The sequence below is a fragment of the Dermochelys coriacea genome, chromosome 7, assembly GCF_009764565.3.
Source record: "Dermochelys coriacea isolate rDerCor1 chromosome 7, rDerCor1.pri.v4, whole genome shotgun sequence".
NCBI lineage: Eukaryota > Metazoa > Chordata > Testudines > Dermochelyidae > Dermochelys > Dermochelys coriacea.
The window spans coordinates 82529872-82555402 of NC_050074.1; the positions used below are offsets into that span (position 1 = coordinate 82529872).

General features: G+C 40.4%; 1 protein-coding gene across 2 annotated transcripts in view; it reads left to right on the forward strand.

Moving 5' to 3' along the window:
- The first annotated feature begins 1420 nt into the window (after positions 1 to 1420).
- The window catches only part of VPS26A (VPS26, retromer complex component A), a 29303-nt gene continuing 5192 nt past the window's right edge, over positions 1421 to 25531 (forward strand). The window contains exons 1-7 of one of the 2 annotated variants that reach the window (XM_038410346.2): positions 1421 to 1687; positions 10046 to 10195; positions 17737 to 17812; positions 20157 to 20313; positions 22881 to 23045; positions 23543 to 23649; positions 25153 to 25221. In XM_038410346.2, the coding sequence (XP_038266274.1) occupies positions 1685 to 1687; positions 10046 to 10195; positions 17737 to 17812; positions 20157 to 20313; positions 22881 to 23045; positions 23543 to 23649; positions 25153 to 25221 (727 nt within the window). In that variant the 5' untranslated portion in view covers positions 1421 to 1684. Of the gene's footprint in view, positions 1688 to 10045; positions 10196 to 17736; positions 17813 to 20156; positions 20314 to 22880; positions 23046 to 23542; positions 23650 to 25152; positions 25222 to 25531 lie in introns of those variants that run through there. The other variant, XM_043519341.1, reaches the window with a different exon arrangement.

The window sequence follows — 25531 nt, forward strand, 5'->3', positions numbered from 1 at the left end:
TTTTATTGCAGCACTGACACACACAGCAAATTTCTCCAGCAGGGAGAAGCCATAGGAAGTTAATGATTTAACCTCATATGGAATAGAACCTTCAGTCACAAAAATGTAAATTATTATAATAGAGGTTCTCAAACTGTGGTCTGTGAAGAGCTGGCTGGTCACATGGTGCTGGCTCCGCCTCATGTTCACTTGTTAAATCACATTAAAAGACAATTTATGAATAAATTGAAAACTTTCCTATCATTAATTTCCTATGTAATCAACTGCTATAGTTGCCAGAGGGACAACCATGAATGGGCAAGGAAATTTCTAGAGGTCAATCTCTGTATTCAGACATGATCCGTACAATTAGAAAGTTTGGGAGTGCCCACTACAGTGTACAGTCTGGACACCCCTCTCCCCTTCAAATTATGGTGATTTAAGTGTAAGTCCTTTCATTTTCAGTTTTTATTGATTTTTACCCAAATTTCCCCAGGTTTTACAAAAGCTATTATTAGTTTTTTATTTATTTTCACCTGAATTCTAGACCACTCAGGTACACGAAAATACTGATTATGCTAAGAAAATCCAATCCATTACATTAGATAGATGTGTTAATAATAAATTAGGATAAATGTGAGGCTGTCTGTTAAAATAAGGCAATGTAGTGGAACACAGAAAGCATGCATATGTGTACATACTGTCAATATACAGTTAATGAACTAAACCACAGCATTAAGCTGCTTTTACTTTCAATACTCTTACTTTTCTCTGTATTGCTTTTTTCCCTGTCCTCCCATCCCTCAATATTAACCCAGAAAACTGTGAAGCTGATTTTTGCACCAATTTTCACCCTTCTTTCAATTTTTATAATAAATACCAATACATTCCTGGGAAATGTTAATCAAAGTAAAAACCAAAACCAAAGGGCTTTCCTTCAAGAAGATCCTGGACCAAACCCAAAGTTGCTATTAATAGAGACAGGGAAATGAGTGAGCAGGGCTGGGTGGGGGCCAAGGGCTGGGTGGGGGCTGTGGGTATGACTGTGGGGTCCCCAGGCTGCCAGTTTTGTTGCAAGTAGGCAACAGTTCTAGGGACTCAAGCCCATGAGAAGAAAAGGAGGACTTGTGGCACCTTAAGAGACCAAAAATTTATTTGAGCATAAGCTTTCGCGAGCTACAGCTGACGTCACGAAAGCTTATGCTCAAATAAATGTTAGTCTCTAAGGTGCCACAAGTCCTCCTTTTCTTTTTGCGAATACAGACTAACACGGCTGCTACTCCGAAGCCCATGAGGTGATGCAGCAGATGGAGAAGCGACTGGCGGCCACAGGCCCTAGGGCGACACAAGCAGTAGATGATTGGGCCTAGGTGCTTGGGGCAGCAAGAGGAGAGAGGGTGGGGGCTGGCACCAGGCCTGGGCCTGCATGACGGGGCACTGGGAGCTAGGAAGATGGCCTACGCCGGCAACCCCTGCCTCGCAGATCCCCCTGATTGCTAGGGAACTGCGCCCTCTACCGCCCCTGAGGGGCTCCCTGCAGACAGCGCGCGCTCCGCCCCCACCTCCTCTCCTTTCCCTTCTCCGTAGGGACTAGGGAGGGGCGGTCACGTGGCGGAGAGGCGGGGCGTGACCGCCTGAAGGGTCACATGATAGGGGCGCGGGCCGGAGCTGTTGCGGGTCGGGGTCGGCTGGAGGCGAAGGGACCATGGTGAGTGCGCGCGAGCTGGCGCCTCGGGGGTCCCTGGGGCGAGCGTGTGGCGCCTCTCCCGTTCTGAGCCGTCGGCGCGGCCTGTTCCGTTCCCCGGCCTGCGGAAGGGTTTTGGTGCGGTGCGGTGAGGGGCGAGTAGGGCCCGTGGCGGCAGCTCGCTCCCGTCGGGGACGCGGATTCCCGCCGGCGGGGGCTGGCTCGCGGGCGCCCTCCCTTGCCCGCGTGTTGCTGAGAGGGCCCGCCCTCGGTTGCTCCACAGGATGCTGGGCCCTGCGCGCTCAGCCGTGGGGCGGCTGCCCGCCCGGCTCCCCTCACTCGGTGACATTCACCCTCTGATTCTGCGAGTGACTGCACCGGCCTCTCCTCCCGGCCGGCCCGCGCCCAGGCGCTGCGTTGGCTCGTGGCGTTCGGCCTGCGGCACGTTACGGTCGCTCCTCGCCCCGGTGGGCCTCGCAGAGCTGGCGGGGGCCGGGCTGGAGCACCTCTGCGCGGCTGCCCCGCGGGGCCGATAACCCCTCCCCCCCACACCTCGTGCCAAGTCACTGTCGGCGGCGGGGCTGTCGGGCGGGTCCGGAGAGCGGCATAGCTGGGGCTGCAGAGCCTGTGTCTGGTGTGGGTAGGCAGGCTGGGGAAAACAGCTCGACTATCCGAGCCTGGGGCGGTCTCTTTGCTTACACCCTGGGCATGTTTGATTTGGAAATGGAGCAACCAAAAACTGGATCCAATGCCACGTGGGTGGGGTCATTTCTCAGAGTAAACGCATCATAGGACTGGAAGGGACCTCAAGAGGTCATCTGTTCCAGTTCTCTGGCACTCATGGCAGAACTAAGTATGATCTAGGTCAGGGGTTGTCAAACTTCATCGCACCACAATCCTTTTCTGACAACAAAAATTACTATATGACCCCAGGTGGGTGGACCGAAGCCTGAGCGTGCCCCATACCTGCTATTTCTGGGGGGAGGGGAAGCTAAAGCCCAAGGGCTTCAGCCCCCTGTAATCTCAGCCCCACTGCCCAAGGCTGAAGCCCTCAAGCTTCAGCCCCAGACAGTGGGCTCAGGCTTTGGCTTCAGCCCCAACAAGTCTGAGCCAGCCCTGGCAACCCCATTAAAATGGGGTTGTGACCCACTTTGTGGTCCCCACTCGATTTGGGAACTGCTTATCTAGACCATCCCTGACAGGTGTTTGTCTAACCTGTTCTTAAAATTCTCCAAGGATGATGATTCCACAATCTCTCTAGGCAATTTATTTGAGTGCTTAAACACTCTCCGACAATTATGAACTTTTTTTTAATGTCCAACCTAACCTATCCTTGTTGCAATTTAAGCCCATTGCTTTTTGTCCTATCTTCAGAGGTCAAGGAGAACAATTTTTTGTAACAACTAGGGCTGTCGATTAATTGCAGTTAACTCATGTGATTAACTCAAAAATTAATTGTGATTAAAAACATTAATTGCCATTAATTGCACTCTTAAATAAGAGAATACCAATGGAAATGTATTAAATATTTTGGATATTTTTCTACATTTTCATATATATTCTGTGCTTTAATTTAAATCAAAGTGTATATTATTTTTGCTTACAAATATTTGCACTGTAAAAATGATTAACAAAAGAAATCGTATTTTTCAGTTCATCTTTGTCCTGAAAGTGCAACTTACAAACGTAGATATTCTTGTTTAATAATAATAATAATAATAATAATAATAAAGAGTAAAACTTTAGAGCCTACAAGTCCACTCAGTCCTCCTCCTTGTTCAGCCAGTCACTAAGAGAAGCAAGTTTGTTTACATTTATGGGAAATAATGCTGCCCTCTTCTTATTTACAATGTCACCAGAAAGTGAGAACAGGCATTTATATGGCACTTTTGTAGCCATCATTACAAGGTATTTGTGCCAGATATGCTAAACATTCGTATGCCCTTTCATGCTTCGGCCACCATTGCAGAGGACATGCTTCCATGCTGATGATGCTCATTTAAAAGAAATAAGTGTTTGAACACCTTGGGGGAGAATTGTATGTCTCCTGTTCTGTTTTACCTGCGTTCTGTCCCATATTTCCTGTTATAGAAGTCTCTGCTGATGACCCAGCACGCGTTCATTTCAGAGAATGCTTTCACTGCAGATTTCACAAAAGGCAAAGAAGGTACCACTGTGAGATTTCTAAAGATAGCTACAGCACTTGACCCAAGGTTTAAGCATCTGAAGTGCCTTCCAAAATCTGAGCGGGATGAGGTGTGGAGCTTGCTTTCAGAAGTCTTAAAAGAGCAACACTCCAATGAGGAACTAGAGAACCCAAACCACCAAAAAAGAAAATCAACCTTCTGGTGGCATCTGAAAATGAAAATAAACGTGTCAATGTGCACTGCTTTGGATTGTTATCAAGCGGAATCCGTCATCAGCATGGACGCATGTCTTCTGGAATGGTGGTTGAAGCATGTGAATCTTTAGCACATCTGGCACGTAAATATCTTGCGACGCTGGCTCCAACAGTGCCATGAGAACACCTGTTCTTGCTTTCAGGTGACATTATAAACAAGAAGCGGGCAGCATTATCTCCTGTAAATGTTTAAACACTTGTTTGTTTGAGCCATTGGCTGAACAAGAAATAGGACTGTGAGTGGACTTGCAGGCTCTAAAATTTTACATTTTTATTTTTGAATGCAAGTTTTTTTTGTACATAATTCTACATTTGTAAGTTCAACTTTCGTGATAAAGAGATTGTACTACAGTACTCATGTTAGGTGAATTGAAAAATACTATTTCTTTTTTTTCAGTGCAAATACTTGTAATCAAAAATAAATATGAAGTGAGCACTATATACTTTGTAATTGAAATCAGTATATTTGAAAACATCCACAGATATTTAAACAAATGGTATTTGATTAATTGCACTGTTAAAGTTATAGCGATTCAATTTTTTAATTGCTTGACAGACCTTGTAACAACCTCTTATGTATTTTAAAACTGTTCTGCCCCCCCTCCCCCCCCCCCAGTCGTCTCATCTCCAGACCAAGCCCATTTTTTTTTTTTTTTCCATCTTCCCTCATAGGTCATGTTTTCTAGACCTTTAACTGTATTTGTTGCTCTTCTCTGGACTTTCTCCAATTTGTCCACATCTTTCCTGAAATATGGTGCCCAGAACTAGACGGCTACTCCAGTTGAGGCCTAAGCAGTGCAAAGTAGAGCAGAATTACTTCTCATGTCTTGCTTACAACACTCCTGTTAATACATCCCAGAATGATGCTTGCTCCTTTTTTTTTTTTTTTGCAACAGTGTTACACTGCTAACTCATATTTAGCTTGTGGTCCACTTTGACCCCCAGATTCCTTTCTACAGTACTCCTTCGTAGGCAGTTATTTCCCATTTTGTATGTGTGTAACTGGTTTGTTCCTTCCTAAATGAAATACTTTTGCATTTGTCCGTATTGAATGTCATTCTATTTATTTCAGACCATTTCTCCAGTTTGTCCGGATCATTTTGAATTTTAATCCTATCCTCTAATGCACTTGCAACCCCTCCCAGCTTGGTAACATCCACAAACTTTAAGTGTTCTCTCTCTGTGATTATCTAAATCCTTGATGAAGATACTGAACAGAACTGATCCTTGTGGGATCCTGCTTGATGCACCCTTTCAGCTCAGCCATGAACCACTGATGATTGCTCTCTGGGAATGGGTTTTCCAAACAGTTATAGACTCGCCTTGTAGTTGCTCCATCATGGTTGTATTTCCTTAGTTTGTTTATCAGAAGGTCATGTGAGACAGTATCAAAAGCCTTATTAAAGTCAACATATATCTCGTCTACCACTTCCCCTTATACACAAGACTTGTTACCCTGTCAAAGAAAGATGTTAGGTTGGTTTGACACAATTTGTTCTTGACAAATCAGTGCTGACTATTACTTATCGCCTTATTGTTCAATTTTTTGCTCTATTATCTTTCTGGATAGTGAAATTAAGATGTCTGTAATTCCTTGGGTTGTCCTTATTTCCTTTTTTTAATAGATTGGCACTATATTTGCCCTTTTCCAGTCATCTGGAATCTCTCACTTTTTATGACTTTTCAAAGATGATCGTTAATGGCTCAGATATCTCCTCAGTCAGCTCCTTGAGTATTCCAGGATGCATTTCATCAGGCCGTGGTAACTTTAAGACATCTAACTTGTCTTAAGTAATTTTTAACTTGTTCTTTCTCTATTTTAGCCTCTGATCCTACCTCATTTTTCACTGGCATTCACAATGTTAGCTGTCCAATCGCTATTAAACTTTTCAGTTTTCATTAAAACAAAGAAAAGTCATTTAGCACTTCTGCCATCTCCACATCTTCTGTTACTGTTTCCCTTCCCTCAAAGCGCCTACCTACCCTGTCCTTGGTTTTTCTTTGTTTCTAATGTATTTGAAGAATGTTTTCTTGTTACTCTTTATCTGTAGCTAGTTGAATCTCTTGTTTGTGACTTGGCCTTTCTAATTTTGTGTTCCATACCTGTATTATGTTCATCCTTTGTAATTTGACCTAGTTTCTACTTTTTGTAGGACTCTTCGAGGCTTCAAATCATTGAAGATCTGCGTAAGCCAGGGTTTCTCTTGCCAAATTTTCTATCTCTTTCCTACTCATTGGGGTAGTTTGCTCTTGTGCCCTTAATAATACCTGTTGTTCTCCAATATTTTTTAACAATATTTTTTATTATTCCTACTGTATTTGAGTCCTGCCAGTGTTCTTGCCTATCAAAACTTGACAACTTGGTCCTTACTTGAGGAGTTTAGACTATTTCAGTGCAGGCTATAAACAGTTCTGACACATATCGTATGCTAAGTACATGTTGTGTCATCCGGAAGACTATATCATCCTGAAAGTGTGAACTTTTTGGTTTAAGATTACTTATGTATTTGCCAAGTACACTTATGCTGCATATTTATATGGCATCCTCCCAAAATGCCTTACAAATTCTATATAGGGGTTACTGAAATACACTTGCCTCTGTAGTTGAAAGTGCACAGCAATAGTACAGAAAGGTTTAGGACCATTTCATATTGTAAGGGTATGCCCACACTAAGACAGTTAACATTGTGACAGTCTTTCCCTTACAAGGTATTTAGCAAGGAGATTAGATATGAAGAAACCAGTGCACCAGACACACTTTTTTTTTTTTTTTTTTTTTTTTTTTTAAAAGTAGTCTACTGCCTTAGGAGGGAATTTCTTTTTTGGGGAAAGCTAGAGGTCAGTTGGACAACATAACTAGGAGATTACAGTTTGAAAAATGAAGATTTTCATTTTTGGAAAAACTGTTTTTCGGAATGGCTTGTTTTTTTAAAAAATGGTTTGGTCTTGAAACTCCAAATTTGTTTTGTTTATCCATGCTAGATGAGTGGCTAATTCAGAAGTAACTTGTGAGTCTTCCAACTGTCTTGCAGTATTTGTAAGATCAGCGGTCTTAACTTCATATTCAAGATAGAGCGGTCCATTTGTTGATATGGTTGCATATAAACTATTTTGACACAAATTGAGGGAGGTGATGGTGCTTTTATTTAAAGGTTTTATTCTCCTTCAAATTGAAGCATAAGCTAGTCCATATGGGAACATCTTAAAGTAAGTATTGATGTGCAGTATCTTATGAGTACTCTGCTGTCAACTTTTATTTCTATTGTGACTGCATTTTAGTGTGTCTGTCTATAATTTGTGAAATGCTGTACCCCAGCAGTTCTCAAACTGTGGGTCGGGACCCCAAGTGGGATCGCCAGGGCTGGCTTAGACTTCCTGGGGCCGAAGCCAATGCCTGAGGGCTTCGGTTTTGGGCAGTGGAGCTGAGATTACAGATCCCCTGCCTGGGGCTTAAACCCTTGGGCTTTACACCCCCGGGGTGGCAGGGATCGGATGGGCTTGGGCTTCGGTTCCTCCTCCTAGGGTCGTATAGTAACTTTTTATTGCTAGAAGGGGGTCACGGTGCAATGAAGTTTGAGAACCCATGTACTATGGGATCCTTTTAGATATGTGCTGTGAATGTAATCTGTTTTTGGTTTGGAGATAAATGTGCATAAAATTCAATAGGCACTCTTTCAATTTGATACATGTAATTGCTGACTACACTTTGAAAGTAGTAGTGCATGTTTCAGGATTAATGTGAGCATGTTCCTGGAAAGGGCAATAAAGTGTTATAACTTAAACATATTTCTTGTATACTAATGACTTGGGAATTCTTCCTAAGTAACTAATTTTAACTGGAAATTGAATATCAGAAAACGGATGTAGTCACAAAACAAGCTTCTTTGATGTTCCACCTGTGAATGTAAATCTCTAGTCAGCAGAGACTTGGAAGACTTCCCTGTTAGATGTGAGCCCCTCTTTAGGCTGCTTTTTGAGCTCTAGGGGTCTAGGCTACAGAGCTTACAGACGTTCTAAGCCAATGGGGTGGAGGGGTCTCCCATCAACTTACCTACCGCCACTCACTGAGGCCGGGGTAATTATGTTGATGGGAGAAGCTCTCCCACTGACATTGCACCGTCCACACTGGCGTTTAGGTCTGTGTAACTTTTTAGTCCAGGGAGGTGGCTTATTCACACCCCTGAGCGACACAACTTGTACCGATGTAAGCTATAGTGTGTACATAGCCTAAGACTTCCACTCAGTACTGGCTAGCTATAGCTAATTTAGCTTTCTTTTACAGAATTGTGCACAACTCTTTGAAGAGTTTTGGGGCAGTTTGCCAGAGTAACAAGCTCTAAGTAGAAACAAAGTACAGGGACTTCTTTTATTTAGCCTTGTGTATCTTAACCTATCATAAGATAAAAATTGCTTTTTTATGTCCTTTCTTCATCCCATCTTGCAGTCCTGTGTCTTCTCTGTTTTTCCAAACAGTGTCTCTCTTGTTGATATGAGAGTTTTCTTCTCAGCAGTGCCTGTTGTTTTGGAACAGCTTTCTTGCATCATTAGTTCTACGCGTCATTTAAGATTTTAGCTAAATACCTCTCCTCTTCTTTTGACTTTGTCCAAACTCTTCAAATTTTGTCTCACCAGACTACAATTAAAGATCCTACATAGAATGAGAACGTGTATTTAAAGAATACCAAATGTACCCAGTAGAAGACAGTGAGGGACCACATCTAGTTTTGTGTGTGTGATTTGCATCCAGAACGTTCTGTTCAGGGTCAAAAACAACGAGGAGTCCTTGTGGCACCTTAGACTAACAAATGTATTTGGGTATAAGCTTTCGTGGGCTAGAACCCACTTCATCAGATGCATGGAGTGGAAAATACAGGAGCAGGTATAAATACATGAAAGGATGGGAGTTGCCTTACCAAGTGTGAGGTTAGTCTAACGAGACAAATCAATTGACAGCAGGATACCAAGGGAGGAAAAATAACTTTTGAAGTGGTAATGAGTGGCCTATTTCAGACAGTTAAGAAGTGTGAGTAACAGTAGGGGGAAACTAGTATTGGGGAAATTAGGTTTACATTTTGTAATGATCCAGGAGCAGTCACAGATAATTTGAAATGTCCACTCTCATCACTTGAAAAGTTATTTTTTCTCCCTTGGTATCCTGCTGTCAATTGAATTGTCTCGTTAGACTAACCTCACGCTTGGTAAGGCAATTCACATCTTTTAATGTATTTATATCTGCTCCTGTATTTTCCACTCCATGCATCTGATGAAGTGGGTTCTAGCCCATAGAATCATAGAATATCAGGGTTGGAAGGCACCGCCTTTCCTTCCTTCCGCAAACCAGAGTTTGGTGCGTGGTCTTGGACCAAAAAACATCTTTTTTTCCAGTTCTGCTTCCAGTGTTTCCTGTAGATCCTCTCCCTGGTCTTTCAATTTGTGGCCTATTTCCTCTTACTCCAATAAATAGTTTTTTACAATGTCATACATAGTGTGTCCCAGTTTCAAAAACAAACTTTTGGATTCCTTACAATTAGGAATCTGGGTTTCTCAAGTATGGTTTAAAACTATCAAATTTCAGTGGAAAGTTGCAGTACTAATAATTAGGGGCTGAAATTTTTTTGTGACCATAATTGGGTACTAGAACTATCTACTTATTCCTGTTGTGAATAGTCAATTTTGCTTGCACTGCTCATTCTTCAGCTTGCTACTGATCTTATCTTTTAATTATTTGCTGAGTACTGTCCCATGTGGTTATTATGAAACTACTTGTGTGTAACTTTTTAAACATCCCGATGAAATGATTTGCATATTCTAAAAATTTGAGCTTTTACATCTGCAAACTGAGGTCTGTCCTTCAGAACACCAGGGAATTTGTGTAATTGGGAACATACTTTCATCCCCCAGGCTTTAATTAGTATCACTGCCACAAACAAGATAGTTATCTTTATCCCTGTGATAATCTGAAAAATTGTTTTTTATTTCAGAGTTTTCTTGGAGGCTTTTTTGGTCCGATTTGTGAGATTGACATTATTCTTAATGATGCAGAATCACGAAAAACAGCAGAAATTAAAACTGAAGATGGCAAAATAGAAAAACACTTCCTCTTTTATGATGGTGAATCTGTTTCAGGAAAGGTAAGACTTGCGTGTGTTTCTAATAATTCTTTTTACTTTTTGCAGCACATAAATGCAAACTAGATATCGAACATGAGATATAGGTTTTTCTTGGTTAGGTGAACTGGTTTGAACACCAGCTTAATTCTCTGGTCTGCCTTTGTTCTTAAAGGTCAGAAAATTATCTGTTCTATACCTACTTGTGACTAATGTAAACTTTTGTTCTTCAAATGGTTATTAGCCAGGATGGGCAGGAATGGTGTCCCTAGCCTCTGTTTGCCAGAAGCTGGGAATGAGCGATAGGGGTTGGATCACTTGATGATTACCTGTTCTGTTCATGTCCTCTGGGGCACATGGCAATGGCCACTGTTGGAAGACCGGATACTGAGCTAGATGGACCTTTGGTCTGACCTAGTAAGGCCATTCTTATGTTCATATTAGTTACTGTGGCAATTAATGGGAACCTCTGTTTTATATGTTCATTAGCCTATTGCTGCTTCCTTTCATCTCTCGTTTTCTTCCTATCTCTGAAGAAGCCAGTGTAGCCAAAGGCATCCCTGTCACTTTGGAATAATTTTTCTTGTTGGAAGCAGTAATCTTTGGAACCTGAGAGAGGGGAAGGCCAAGAAGGCACCATTTATAGCAGTAGTCTTTGGACATCAATTACCTGCTTGTTCTGTACATCCTGAAGTTATGCCCCATGCCTTGAAGTGGCTTCTGGTGGTACATCAGAGGATCTTCAGCTCAGCTGGCCACCAGTTCATTAGGGGAGAGTGTTTTGACAACAAATTGGGAAAGGATTAGGAAGCCCAAATCTGTTTCTTCCCTCAAAGAAATTGAGCTAGATCTCGCTCCTTCCTCTTCCCCCCCCCCCCCCCACCACCACACACACACACACACACACACACACACACACACACACACACACACACACACACACACAGAGTCTGTGGACTCCTCAGAAATAGAGCATGAATCCCTGGAATGCCTTTCTAGGGGACTGAAACTTTCTCATGAGATGTTTAAAACTCAAGAGTTAGCATGTTTGTTTAAAAAGAGGAAGCTACTAGCTTTCATATACTCCATTTTCATATACTTTTTAAAAAAGGACGACTGTCTGGGAGGCCTCTGAGGAGCTTTGACTAATGCAGTTGCAACTGGATCGGAAGACTGTTGGCTCCTCAGGCAGCTTCCCCCTTTTTTTTTCCTCTTCCACCCCAAGATAACTGCTTGCATAATTTCTTGCATCCTCTGCCCCAGACACTAAAGATCACTAGTGATTTACGGACTGCACTAGTGGACTGCAGGGTACAGGAATTTGAGCTCACAGCTCTGAGTTAGGAAATACTGTGCACTTCATATTTCCAGTGTTTCCATAGAGAGGATCTTCTCTCCCCAGGGAGATGAGATGGCTTACTCTTTACTCATTAAGACCAATAAGGTGTCTTTAAATAAATTTAAAATTGACAGTAGATTGGGCTTTCTGGTTTTTTTTGTTTTGTTTTTTGTTTTTTTTGGGTCCAGGATTCTCTTAAATGTCATCCAGCACTGCAAGCTCCTTTCCCCACTAGGAGGGACCTATGTTTACTAGACTTGGACAAAATAATTCTCGGTACAGTGTGCTTCAGGGGCTAACATCCACAGGAGATGCATCTAGATTCAGTTGTGTGGAAACAGTTAACCTAACAGGATTCACATCTTAAAGCAGTAGCCAGGCTTCTCTGGCTTGTGAGTGGAATGTTTTTAAAGTTAAGCATTAAAGGGGAAATCTCAATGACTGTGCCACATGACTTAAAGAAAGGAATCTCTGCCACCTCCCTTGGTAATACTTTATTTTGACCATCATTGTGTGGAATTATCTTTTGGCTATGGCACTGACATCTAGTTGGCTAACTTCAAGTGCCATGATAAACCCTTATCTATGTCTAAGGCAGAGGTCCCCAAACTGCGGGGCATGCCCCCTGGTGGGGGAGGACACAGAGGAATGTTCAGGGGGGTGCAGTGGGCTGGGCCAACCCTGATGGTGTGGGAAGGGAACCCAGCTCTGCTTCGGCCCCACGCCTGCTCCCGTCCCCAGCCTTGGTGTGGCTCTGCACCTGGCCAGAGGCCTAGCTTCTGGTCCCAACCGTGGCCTGTCTGCGGCTCCACCATCAGACCCACCCCCAGCTATGGTCCCAGCCTCTGGCCCCTTGCCCTATCTATCGCTGCAGCCCTGCTGCTCCCCCTGGCTCCAGGGTGGTGCGGATGGAGGAATGGGGGGCATGATGCTCAAAAGTTTGGGGACCACTGGTCTAAGGGCTTGTCTAATGAACATTTTAGTTCCCAGCAAGCTGGGGTGCAAATCTACCCTGTGCTAATGTGCCCACACTAAGGATCCATATGGACCCTGTTGCCGCACATTAACAGTTCCTAAGTGTACTTTAATAAAACGGGAGTAGATTAAAGTATATTAGGGAGCTGCTAGTTTGCAGCAGTAGTGTTCACACAGACATGCTAGCATGGGCTAGACTTGCACCCTAGTTTGCTGCAAACTAAATGTTAATTTAGACAAGCTTTAATAGCTGTCATGCATGTTGGGAACTTGGAAGATAGTCTTTTCGTGAACAGGAGAACATATCTGTTTCTTTTAAAGCACCAAATGATATTTGTTTGGAGGCATATAGGGCTGCCATGAGTCTCTAAAGTGCATTTAAAAAAAAAACAAGCATTAAAATCTTAATCATGATGGATATGGCCAACAAATCTGCCAAGCTGTAGTACCACAGATCATGGTGTCGTGCTCCCGTCTTTAACTGCCCTTTGGGTTTTGATGTGTATCTCTTCCTTAGCCAGAGAAATGAGCAAAAGGTATAGATCTAGGTACCAAGCACAGCTAGCTGGTCTAGTCTTGCTTTCTTCTTGAATCTGCTGGAGCAGTGCTACCTAGGGCACAAGAGAACCTCGTATCTAACTTTGTTTTGATCTGTTTCCATCAATACATGTGCTTTTCCTTCAGTTCAAAATTCTATTGCAGCTGTGTAATATGAATTTTTGTTAGCAAAAGAGTTCTTCTTCTCACCATTTCTTCTAATGCTTCCCGCAACCCTGCTCAAGGCATTATGCCCTAAATCCCCTGTATTGAGAAGAACTGGTGAGAAGATTTGGGGGCTGCTCAAACTTTCTAGTTTCTTCTTCTCTTTTTATTCTAGAGACAGTAGTGAGGCATCTGGACTAGCAGGAGGCCAGACTTGGGCTCTGCAGGGGGATCAGGAAAGAGTAGAGCTCAGCGCTCAGGTGGACCAACTTGTTTTCCAAACTCTTTAATGCTGAGTGCTCTCCAGGAAAATGAAATCAAATGCATCTCCACTCTAATCCTACCATGAGTTGTCATGTTTTAGAGGTTTAATGAAACGACTCATAAGCTTGCCCTTGCATTATTCCTTAACAGAAGTTTGTTAACTTTTTGAATACAAGTTATTTTATTATTTAAACACTGAACTAGAACAGTACTTTTATTAAAGTTTACTGTAAAATATATAATTTTTTTTTATCTTTGGCAACATGTTTGCTAGAGAAGAATTTCTGCCCATGAGTTCTGAGGTCCTCAGGCTTGGCTTCCCCTCCGTGGGGTTTTGATGCCCTGCTAGGTTTCTTGGGCTTGGTGGTTTTTTGATTGTGAGGGAGCAGGGAAAGAGAGATGGTATTAATCTCAAGGGTCAAAAGAGTTAAAAGTATTCTTTTTTTTTTTTTTTTAACTGTACAACATTAAAACAGTGATGCAAAGTTTAGGGTTGTGCATTCATTCTAGAGTTCAAAGCTTACTGATCAAACGTAAGGAAGAAGAAATAAAAAGCATTTATATTGAAACTGAAATTGAGTGATTATGCAAAAAACCAAAAACCTTAACTGTTGAAGTCTCTCTCCTTTTGGAGGCAAAAATCAGTCTCAATTTTGTTAATCTTTTTTTATGAAAAGGAAGGAGGTAATTTTATTAGTTATGGTGTGTGAAAGTTATTCTGTTTTTAACAGGCACAAGGTGGAAGAGATACAAGCTAGAAAAGGTGGGGGAAATATTGCTTTTGTTGATTTTTGGAACACTGGATGGCTGGCTAGTTATGAATGGATGCTTTGGTAGGCAAGGTAGGCTTTGTTGCATGAACTGTGGTTTGCATTTTGATCAAGGGACATCATCTGGTTGGGTCCTTTTTTCCTTAGATAGATAGAACGGGGTTGTGGCTGATTCATCTTGCTGTGCTAACGCATTGCAGTTGATTTCAGGATTTGATTAAAAACTGAGAGAGAGAAAGATGATAGGAGGAAGGAAATAGTGGGGCAGAAAGTAACACAACAGGAATGGGAGATAAGCTCTTGTGTGCCTCTGTGCTGTTGGCAATTAGGTATCCTTGCTGATTGGCTGAGGACTGGATGTCATGATGATTTTCAAGGCCTGATGGCCTTCCTCTCAGGAAGAAAATCCTTTGGTCAGTGCCTTCTCTCCTGGGATCGGGGAGGATGAGTCCATGAGTTGGGAAGAGACAAGACCTGAGAAGCTAAGATGCATTGGGATGAGATGTTCTTTTCAAAGTCTCATTTTAAGAACCTCAAAAAGGTTGTGGGAGAGGGGAAGTTGGTCGCATAGTTCATCCCCCTCATTATTTTGTCCACTATAGTCCTAATATCTGACATATCAATTTTGGTTCATTAATTTCTGGTTCCGCATCTTTTCTTTTTACCAAGCATGATTTCAACACATACTTTGAATTATATCAGGAGGCCTTTTTTGTTTGGACTAATTCAGTCTGTCTCCTTTTTGTACCTTTTTTCCCCCATCAACATTTATTGTTACATTAACCTATAAACATCTTATGAACTTTCAGATACTTTTTACATTTGAGCTTACAATTAAGGTAAATTTTTGGGTTCCGTTATTACAACGGAGAATAAATAGTGGTATCTCCTAAGCCTATCTACTTGTGACACCTACTTTGAGTGACTGCTCACTTTGATGTATCTTTCCTTTCTTAGATGCTTTAATGAGCAGTGAAATAGTTGCATGCTGACACTTAATGTCCTCATATTGCATCTGAGTTTGTGCCCTTGGAGACAACTGAGGTAGTTCACACCTGAGCCATTGGATAAGCTTCTCTAAAAGCTCAGGCAGACATTGCATCAGCTACGCTGGGGTTATATTTTGAAGTTTTCTTCACACTAACAGCTAGAGATTTGCTCTTTTTAAAATGAAAGCTGAGACTGTGGGGGACAGCTGAGAAGCATGCTGTATCCTCTGTGCTCTCGGGGGCCATGCACCACACTTTGGGGAAACAGTGATCAAATGAAATGCTCCAGCTTTCTTTAGCCCTTCTTGGAAAGGAGAGCCAGAGATGCTCATCCCAAGCCATTGGATCCATTGGTTAGTGAATGTCTTTGGGCATAAATGCTTCCTTTACCTCCAAAGAGTTGCAGATAGTAAATGGGTACTGTAAGAGTTACGTTCTCTACCATTCCTTGTTGAGAACTCTGCATTTTAAAAGTAGACTAACACTGGTCTAATTTAGTCACCCTGCATTTGGGCAAAAAGTATGGATCAGGGAGGAGGGAAGAGCAATTGTTAGAGCTGTGCACACAACTGATTTCTCCTCCTCCACCCTTCTCCCCCCACCCCCGTTTGCAGGGCAGAAAAACCCTTTTTGGGTTATATGATGCATCTTGGACTTGAAACCATTTTATTTAATTTATGACTCAATTAAATTGAAGTAAATTTTTGAAAGAAAACACTGTTGTATAATATAAAAATGTCCAAAATAAAATAACTTCAATTTTTTTCATTTTTTTAACCAAAACAATTCAACGCAAACTTGCTAAATGTTCTGGTTTATCCAAATATGCATTTTTGTGAATGCCACCTCTCTTTCCCCTCACCCCCCAAAAAAGTCCAAATGTTTTTGTCTGGCTCTATCAACTGCACTCCAAAAAGCAGAGTAGCTAAATGCCCAGTAGGAGGAGCATGAGTTAAGCATTGTTCCCACAACTGTCTTGGATCAGTTGATGCGTATAACAAATTCATTGCATATTTGTGCGTGGGGGAGAGGAGGGGCAAAGGATTGTGGAGGGTGAAGTCAAGTCTTAAAATAGATCCCTGATAACTGAACTTAAGACAAATACTAAATATGGGGAGCTCAGAAGGAGCCCCAGCATGGCCGACAAGCAGTATCTTGATAAGTCTAGCTCAGGGATCAGCAACCTTTTGGCCTGTGGCCCATCAGGGTAAGCCCCTGGTGAGCTGGGCCGGTTTGTTTACCTGCTGCATCCACAGGTTTGGTCGATTTGCGGTTCCCACTGGCTGCGGTTCACTGCTCCAGGCCAATGGGGGCTGCAGGAAGTGGCAGCCAGCACATCCCTCAGCCCATGCCACTTCCCGAAGCCCCCATTGGCCTGGAGCAGTGAACCGCAGCCAGTGGGAAGTGGCATGGGCTGAGGGATGTGCTGGCTGCCACTTCCTGCAGCCTCCATTAGCCTAGAGCGGTGAACCGCAGCCCATGGGAGCTGCAATTGGCTGAACCTGCAGACGCGGCAGGAAAACAAACCGGCCCAGCCCACTAGGGGGCTTTCCCTGGTGGGCTGCAGGCCAAAGGTTGCCGATCCCTGGTGTAGCTTATACTCTTCCTGCTCCTCTTGAACTCTTTTGTGTTAGGGTAACAACTGGGATTTGGGGTGGGATGGGATGGGGGGTTGGAGATTGGTGCTGGTCTTTCATGTTAATACTGGGTAGGTTGGCAAACTTTAGCACCGTACCTATTACTGACTGCAAGACTGAGTGAACCTTTTTTCATCTGTAGTAGTCGTATTGCCTTGCCTTTATCTCCCATTAAGCCCCGAAGGGGTGTCGGGATGTCAAGCTGAAGGACCCCAGCTGGTGGTGGTAGTGAATGATGTAACTGTATTTGGCAATATGAAAGCAGAACCTCCATCGCTCACGTCTCCAACCATACAGTTGAATAGCTCACATTTAATCAAGTGTGAAAACACCATTATAGTAATCTGGGTAAAATTGTACTGGTTTGATGAGCTGACAGCTTTTGTCTAAAACAATGAAATTTCAGTAGTTTAGACGCTTCTATGAATGCTTTCCATTTTGAGAAGTAAGTCAGTTAAGATCTTTTCCTTGCAGCTGTTCTCTCCTGGAAAGGTTTTAGTCCTCAAGAATGTTGTACAAGGAGGAAGGAAAAGTTGTTTAGTTAGATGACTACTGTAAATAGGAGAGTTGAACTGCCAGGAATAAAGTACATTTCTGATCCTGTAGTGGAACATGGCTAATTTGATGGCAATTTTACATTCCCTTGGACAATCTTTATCTGTCCTTAATGCATCCTCTTGCATATAACCCTTAAAGGCAATACATAAGCTTAAACCCTTAGAAATCATGGAGTGGAAAAAGACAGGGGAGGGAAGGAGAGAGTTTTCTGGGTACACCCAAATAACTGATCTTTGTCCAGAAGTGAAATTGAACACCTGCTGTGCTACAGTGGAAAGTATAAAAGCTTCCAACTACTATTGTTTTTTTTTTTTGTGTTTTTTTTTTTCAGGTGAACATAGCCTTTAAACAACCTGGAAAGAGGTTAGAGCACCAAGGAATTAGAATTGAATTTGTAGGACAAATTGGTGAGTTTTGAAGCTGCTAATGGGGTGAGGGTAGATGTGATTTATGGAACTTTTACATTCATAACTGTAAGCACTCTGGCTCAGTCCTCATGACTACATCAGGATAGTGGTTAACAAGTGCTGAAGTAAGACAATGTCTTAGTCATTTTAACTGGGAAGTAATGTGCTACTTGTACTGGTCAGAAATTGGAAAAAGCAGCAGTTTTCCTCTTTCCCCTTTCACCAGTCTGAGTTGATTGATTGATGGGAAACCTGGAGAAACATTTTTATGGCCAACCAGAGAGCGTGGTTGCCTCTTACACAACTTATTGCTACATGTGATCAGTGCAGAACTGTGTTCAGTCTTAATCTGCATACTCAAAATGAAAACCTAGGAAAATTTAGACTTTTTTTTTAAACCACAAGTGGCAATCACATGAAAAATAACACCCAAAAATTCATCTCTCGTTTATTTCTCATGTCTTCTTTAGTGTATCAAACTAAAATGCCAAGCATGTGCCAGCTGTGCAGGCCTGGATTATTTTTTTAGTCTCTAATCCTTGATTTAGAGGGGAAAGGAGGTATAGGAAAAAGAAGGGTGGTAATGGTCTATAATTCCCTCTTTCTAGAAATACGTCTGTGGCCCTTGCAGTATTCTAAAGTGTGTAGTTGTGTACTCTTACTGAACATAAAATAAGGTGTCTTAAATATCTCAAAGTGCAGAGATCCTATAAAATTGCCTGATACCATTGCATTGAACTAAAGTTCATTTCTCCCCCCCATTCAGATTTAGAAACTAAAATTGTGAAGAATCTGCATCATTTGGTTAGGTTCAAAGGTCTATCAGTAGTTTCTCCCAAAAACACTTGAAATATCCTCTCTATACAGCTTAGATTTATTATAAAATTCTATATCTTCTGTTTACAATAGAGCCTCTGTGACTTGTACAAAAAGTATTCTTCTTGCCTCAGAAAATACAACAGTAAATGTACTAGAAAATCATGAAGTAGTATAATTTAAAATTATAAACAGTTATAATTATAACAGTTGTCCAGTGAACAAAATACACTTCGCAACATTCTTTTAATTACGATCACTTGTTTTGTAACATGCAAAAAACGGTAACTAATGTGTTTGTCACTTAAATACTGTGTTTTTTGTATTTCTAACGAGCTGCTTTTGTGATGCATTATTACTTGGGTTGTGGTATATTTAAATGTGAACCTGCTTAGAGTAATGAGTTTATTTTTAATTCTCTGCTAGGGAGAATTAATTGTCAAATTAACTCCTCGTGATAGTTACTAGCAGACCATGTTTCTTTACAATTCTGAATCATAAACAATAATTTATATGTAGAAATGGTTTTCCTGATAGGTTTTGCAAAGTTAAAAATATGTATTATGTGAAGACTGGGTGGCTCAAAGATTTAGTAATAAGATTTAACACTAAGGGTCACAGGAAGTCCTGGTGTAAATGCATGCAACTCCATTAGTCGGTGTGTGCCTGTTCACAGCATGATAGAACTTGGACCTAAGTGGCTGGTTTGAACTTACTTGGGTTGGTAGTAATGGTGATATACCTTCTAACAGTTTTTTGTAACTTTTTAGATTAACTGGTGATGACAGTCCTGTTCCAAATGTTGCTAATTGCCGCCTTTTAGCCTTTCTGCTATAGCTACCAGAGACTAAGTGGACATGGAGACTTTATTACAGAACATTGGAATTAATTTAAATTTATATTTGTTACTCTGATACTAATTTAACCAGAAATTCCTTTATTTAATCCAGAGACCTAATGGTCTTTATACAATTGCTCTAAATAATTATTCTACTACATCCAAACAGTAACAAAACATTTATAAACATTTGATCAAAATACTTACAAACAGGGTAAATTCAGAAGTGCTTAGACCCATATTGGTTGGCTCCAACTTCAGGTAGGTATTGGGAATGAACCATCTAATAGCTTGTCTTTTTAAACCCTTTAACAAACAAGTGATGTCATTGCCTGTTGCCAATTTAGCTAAAAAACAGGGTTTGGATGGTTTGGGTCATTACTGGTTCAACGCACACAATTCTTGTTTTTAACCATCTCCGATAATTAGGGCCTTTTCTTCTTTCTATCTTATTTACCTTTCTGGTCTAGTTGTTTTAATTTGATGCTGAAGATTGCTGACCTTTTTTGCTGTTGTGTTTTAAATTTCACTGATCTGGAGGTGAATTTAATGACTGTCTCTTCTCCCCAACGCACCTCACTCCCAGCAGTCAGAGTAGAACTATAAAAAGAGGTTTCAAATGATGTTCACTTCAACATTTTGTGTTTTTTATTAATAAACTCTTTCTAACTTCTTGCTTCTCAATTTCAGAACTCTTCAATGACAAGAGCAACACTCATGAATTTGTAAACCTAGTGAAAGAACTGGCCTTACCAGGAGAACTGACACAAAGCAGAAGTTATGACTTTGAGTTTATGCAAGTTGAGAAGCCATATGAATCCTACATTGGTGCCAATGTCAGATTGAGGTATGAAAATATGCATTTATGCAGGCAGATTCTATGAAATTTGATACTAGAATCAGATATCCTGTTAGGTGGTATGTAAAACAGGCTGAGTGTGCATTCAACAAAATGGTAATTCTGTCAAGTCTGTTTCCCATTAAGTTGTAAACATAAAATTAATGCTGTGTATTACAGAACTAAAATTTGTATCTTTCTCCAAAATTCTGTACATGGAATTTACGGATATTACTGTGCTCACACTCACAATAGCACTTTTTTTTTTTTTTCTAAATGGACAGTGAAACTCCCACCTAGAAAATGCGTTGGTATTTCATTCATTTCACCTGTTCATGAAGTCCAGCCCTTCTTTAAGGTGACGCTTTCTCAAGTGTTGATTTTGATTCCAATAGAACACATGAAGTGACATGCTTTTTCAGAGGACTTAAGGGGATAATTCTGGTAGCTGGCTCTTATCTCTTTGGAAGCATCAGGATCATATGGAGGGTTATACCAGACTACTCAAGACGTGCTGGTCTCCCAAATCTCTCATAGCAAGCTTTCTTCTGAATTCAAAAATATCTTCAGCTCTGTCATATAAACCCAGCTCTCTGGTATAGGGGTTGTCAAAATGCTGTATGTCCCCTTTTTAAAATTGAAAGTTAACTTATGAAAAAAATACACATTTTTTTTTTTCCCCCGTCAGGCACAATGTTTTGATTATTTTCTCTTAACAAAGAGGATAAGGTTTAAAAAGAAAAAACAAAAAACATTTGACGTACTACTTCGAAGAACACCAAGATAGAAAGTAGACTTGATGTCCATGAAGAGATCTTGTATTTGAGAACATAAGGAGGATTTTTGTTTATAGCACTCTGATTCTTGATATGTATCAACTAGGGATGTCAATTCATTGCAGTTAGCTCATGCAATTAACTCAAAAAAATTAACTGCGATTAAAAAAAAAATTAATCGCGCTTAATCGCATTGTTAAACAATAGATTACCAATTGAAAATGTTTTTGAGTTACATAACTGCACTCAAAAACAAAACAATGTAAAACTTTAGCGCCTACAAGTCCACTCAGTCCTCCTACTTGTTCAGCCAATCACTAAGAGAAACAAATTTGTTTACATTTACGGGAGATACTGCTGCCTGCTTCTTACTTACAATAGCATCTGAAAGGGAGAACAGGCGTTCGCGTGGCACTTTGGTAGCTATCATTGCAAGGTATTTATGTGCCAGATATGCTAAACATTCGTATGCCCCTTCATGCTTCAGCCACCATTCCGGAGGACATGCTGATGATGATCGTTTAATAAAAAAAAAAAGTGTTTAATTTAAATTGGACTAAATTCCTTGTGGGAGAATTGTATGTCTCCTGTTCTGTTTTACCCGCATTCTGCCATATATTTCATGTTATAGCAGTCTCGGATGATGACCCAGCACGTGGCGATTGATTTACGAACACTGTCACTGCAGATTTTGACAAAATGCAAAGAAGGTACCAATGTGAGATTTCTAAAAATAGCTACGGCACTCGACCCAAGGTTTCAGATTTTGGAAGGCACTTCAGAGTCTTAGAGGGACGAGGTGTGGAGCATGACTTCAGAAGTCTTAAGAGCAACATTTTGATGCGGAAACTACAGAACCCGAACCACCAAAAAAAGAAAATCAAGCTTCTGCTGGTGGCATCAGTCAGATGCCACCATTTTCATCATGATGAAAATGAACATGCATCGGTCCACTCTGCTTAGGATTGTTATCGAGCAGAACCCGTCATCAGGCAGTCCTCTGGAATGGTGGTTGAAGCATGAAAGGACATATGAATCTTTAGTGCATCTGGCACATAAGTAACTTGCATCGCAAGATATTTATAACAGTGCCATGCAAACGCCTGTTCTCACTTTCAGGTGACACTGTAAACAAGAAGCGGGCAGCATTGTCTCCTGCAAATGTAACCAAACTTGTTTGTCTGAGTGATTTGGCTGAAGTAGGACCTAGTGGACTTGTAGGCACTAAAGTTTTACATTGTTTTATTTTTGAATGCAGTTATCTTCTTGTACATAATTCTACATTTGTAAGTTCAACGTTCATGATAAAGAGATTGCGCTACAATACTTTAAGTGAATTGAAATATACTATTTTTACAGTGCAAATATTTGTAATAAATATAAAGTGAGCACTGTACACTTTATTCTGTGTTGTAATTGAAATCAATATATTTGAAAATGTGGAAAACATCCAAAAATATTTAAATAAATGGTATTCTATCCTTAACAGCGCGATTAATCGCGATCAATTTTTTTAATCACTTGACAGCCCTAGTATCAACGTGATTAAAGGAAATGAGGCTGGAGGCATGTGTTGCCAAGGCTTTGACTTGATTAGCTAGTAAGTAAAACAATGGATAAAATTCTGTAGAATGTTGGGCTTAAAAAGAAATGTCTAGTTACTGAATATAAAATGACCCTCTTGTAGTCTTATTTTGGTTTTTAGTTATTTCATTAGAGTGTCACCGTGGCAACTTTATCCATAAAAACAATATAATCTGCATAACTGAGTCTCTGGTAACTTTACTGTTTACTTCATAGGTATTTTCTTAAAGTGACAATAGTAAGACGACTGTCAGACTTGGTAAAAGAATATGATCTTATTGTTCACCAGCTTGCGACATACCCAGATGTTAACAACTCTATTAAAATGGAAGTAGGCATTGAAGACTGCCTGCATATAGAATTTGAATATAACAAGTCAAAGTAAGTGTGACTCAAAACCTAAACAAATAGAAGTACTCAAATTGATCAAGAAGAGAGAAACCTTTGATGTAGATGACTTAACCATGACTTATCGTAATGATGCTTGCAGTATGAACTTTTTTTTAAAGATTCTGGAGGCTTGGAAACAAAATGATTGATCATAAAGGCAAAGATTAGATTTTCAGAGTAGTTGCCAAGTGCCATTTTCAGTGCTTAACATTCAGTCTCTTGCAAACTTGCTACTGACTTTGATTTAGCTCCTGAAATCATGCTATTTGGATGACTGTATGCCTTCTCAGTTAGACTCTGTAATGGTAAGGATGTCCTAGCCTCACTTGAGTGGTTGGGAAACCCACCTTAGCAGAAGGGCACTGTTCGTTTCAGTTTCAGCAATAAAAATGATGTACCTGTGGTTTTTTTTTTTTTTCTTAAATGCTAGCTAAAATCATGTGTATTAGGTAAGCCTTTAACTGAAAGCCATGTTTATTCTCCTAAAGGTATCACTTAAAGGATGTGATTGTTGGAAAAATTTATTTCCTCTTAGTAAGAATAAAAATTCAGCACATGGAATTGCAGCTGATCAAAAAGGAGATCACTGGAATTGGTAAGATGAGCAAAAAAGGAAGAAATACAAATTACTAGCTCATATTGGTAATCATAAAGTTGATGCAAACCTAATAAGTTAGTCAAAGATGTATATTTGGTTCATCAGACATTTTAATGGGGTTTCTGTTCATCTGGGGTTCAGAATCAAATTTGATACCTAGTATAAAAGTAGCTAGATCTTGTAGTAGACATCTACTTCATACTTTAGGATTCAAAGCTTGCTTTTGAGTTGGAGAGCTCATCCTAGATCACTTAAATTTACAGGCTACTTACAGAACTCTTGATACTTAAACTAAAAATATGCATGAGCATGAATTGTTAGGTTATTCACTTCAGTCTAATATCTGAAATTAGTGGACTTTGTGTTTTTAAAAAAAAAAAAAGTTGATGAGGCCGGTCATGTCCTTTCAACAGCAGATAATTGTGAAGACAGGCATTTTTCTGAAATCTTTACTCCAAGTCCCATTAACTTTCATTAGGGTTCATAAGTAACTCTTGAAATGGGACTTACAAGCCTACATTAGTTAGGCATTTTTGAAAATGATACCCTTCATCTACATTTTTAACCCCCCTCCCCCTATTAAAGGAGATGTAACTGGAAAGTATTGTCTTTTTTTTTTTTTTAAATAACTAGAAGGTTTTCTTTTTATATAAAGACCTAACTTTACAAATATCAGTGTTAGGTTTGGTCTTTGCTGTTTTTGCTGAACAATGACTTGGAGGTCTGGGATGTCTGAATGTTCATACTTCAACTGAAGAGGTAGTGATGCTGCATCTTTAACAGACATCCTATATTTGAGTGTCCATTAGTCATTGGAATTAAATAGATGTTTAGTTATTAAAAGCAAACTAAAAACAGTTTTTGTGATGCCAGAATTTTACAAGCTCCTCAGTCATCTTACAGTTTTCCAGGGTAAACGAGATGGATTTGTATTTCCATAAAACTTAAGCTGCTTTAATACATCAGAGGGTGCAAATAATTTCTTTTCCTTTACAAGTCCATCTTTACATCTTTAAGCGACACATTTTTGCTAAACACCTCATGACTCATGAACTTGTTACAGAGCTGCTCGATCCCTCAAATAAACGAGTAGATTACTGTCGATAGTACTATGTCCGTTTCACAAAATCAGCAAACAATTTAAGTTTTAACTCAAAGGAGGTTTGAAGCGGGAGGAGGTGGATGATTGCAGGTAAAGCTTCCAAAGCATTTACCCATATTATTTGTAGCTCTACCTAATATTTTGTCACTTATGAATATAAACACGATTGGAAGCCGAGTCTTTTTCTTAATACACACAATCATTCTTAAAAGACATACAAAGGGAAACCAAGGGTTTATGTCAATTAAAGTGAAAACACTGTTTTTGGGCAGGAATTGCCATACAACTACTGTTGGAAGTCCGGTAGTTTCATTGAAAAAGCATATCCAGTAAATGTTCCAAAAAGTCACTCATCAACACGTTGCACATTATTTTTTTTTTCTTCCCCCTTAAACCAGGGCCCAGTACCACAACAGAGACAGAAACCATTGCTAAGTATGAAATAATGGATGGTGCGCCAGTCAAAGGTAAATAATTGCTCTTGAACTTGGGAGAGCATTCTAGTGTAAAAATTATAACCAGGTTTTTAAAATGAGTTTGCTTCTATATGGATAAGAATTGGTTGTGTTGGAAAAACTAAATTTTCTTTGGGTTGTAAAAGAGGTACAGTAAGGTAGAACACCCAAAGCTGCAAGTGGCAATAGTGATTACTTAACCTAGAGATGGGGGGTTCTAATTATGAAATTTGTTTGAAGTTCAATCCTTTTTACTACTCCTACTCCCCCTCCCCTCCCACAAGTACCTGTGATCTGATTTTGGGATTCCAGGTCAAGCCCA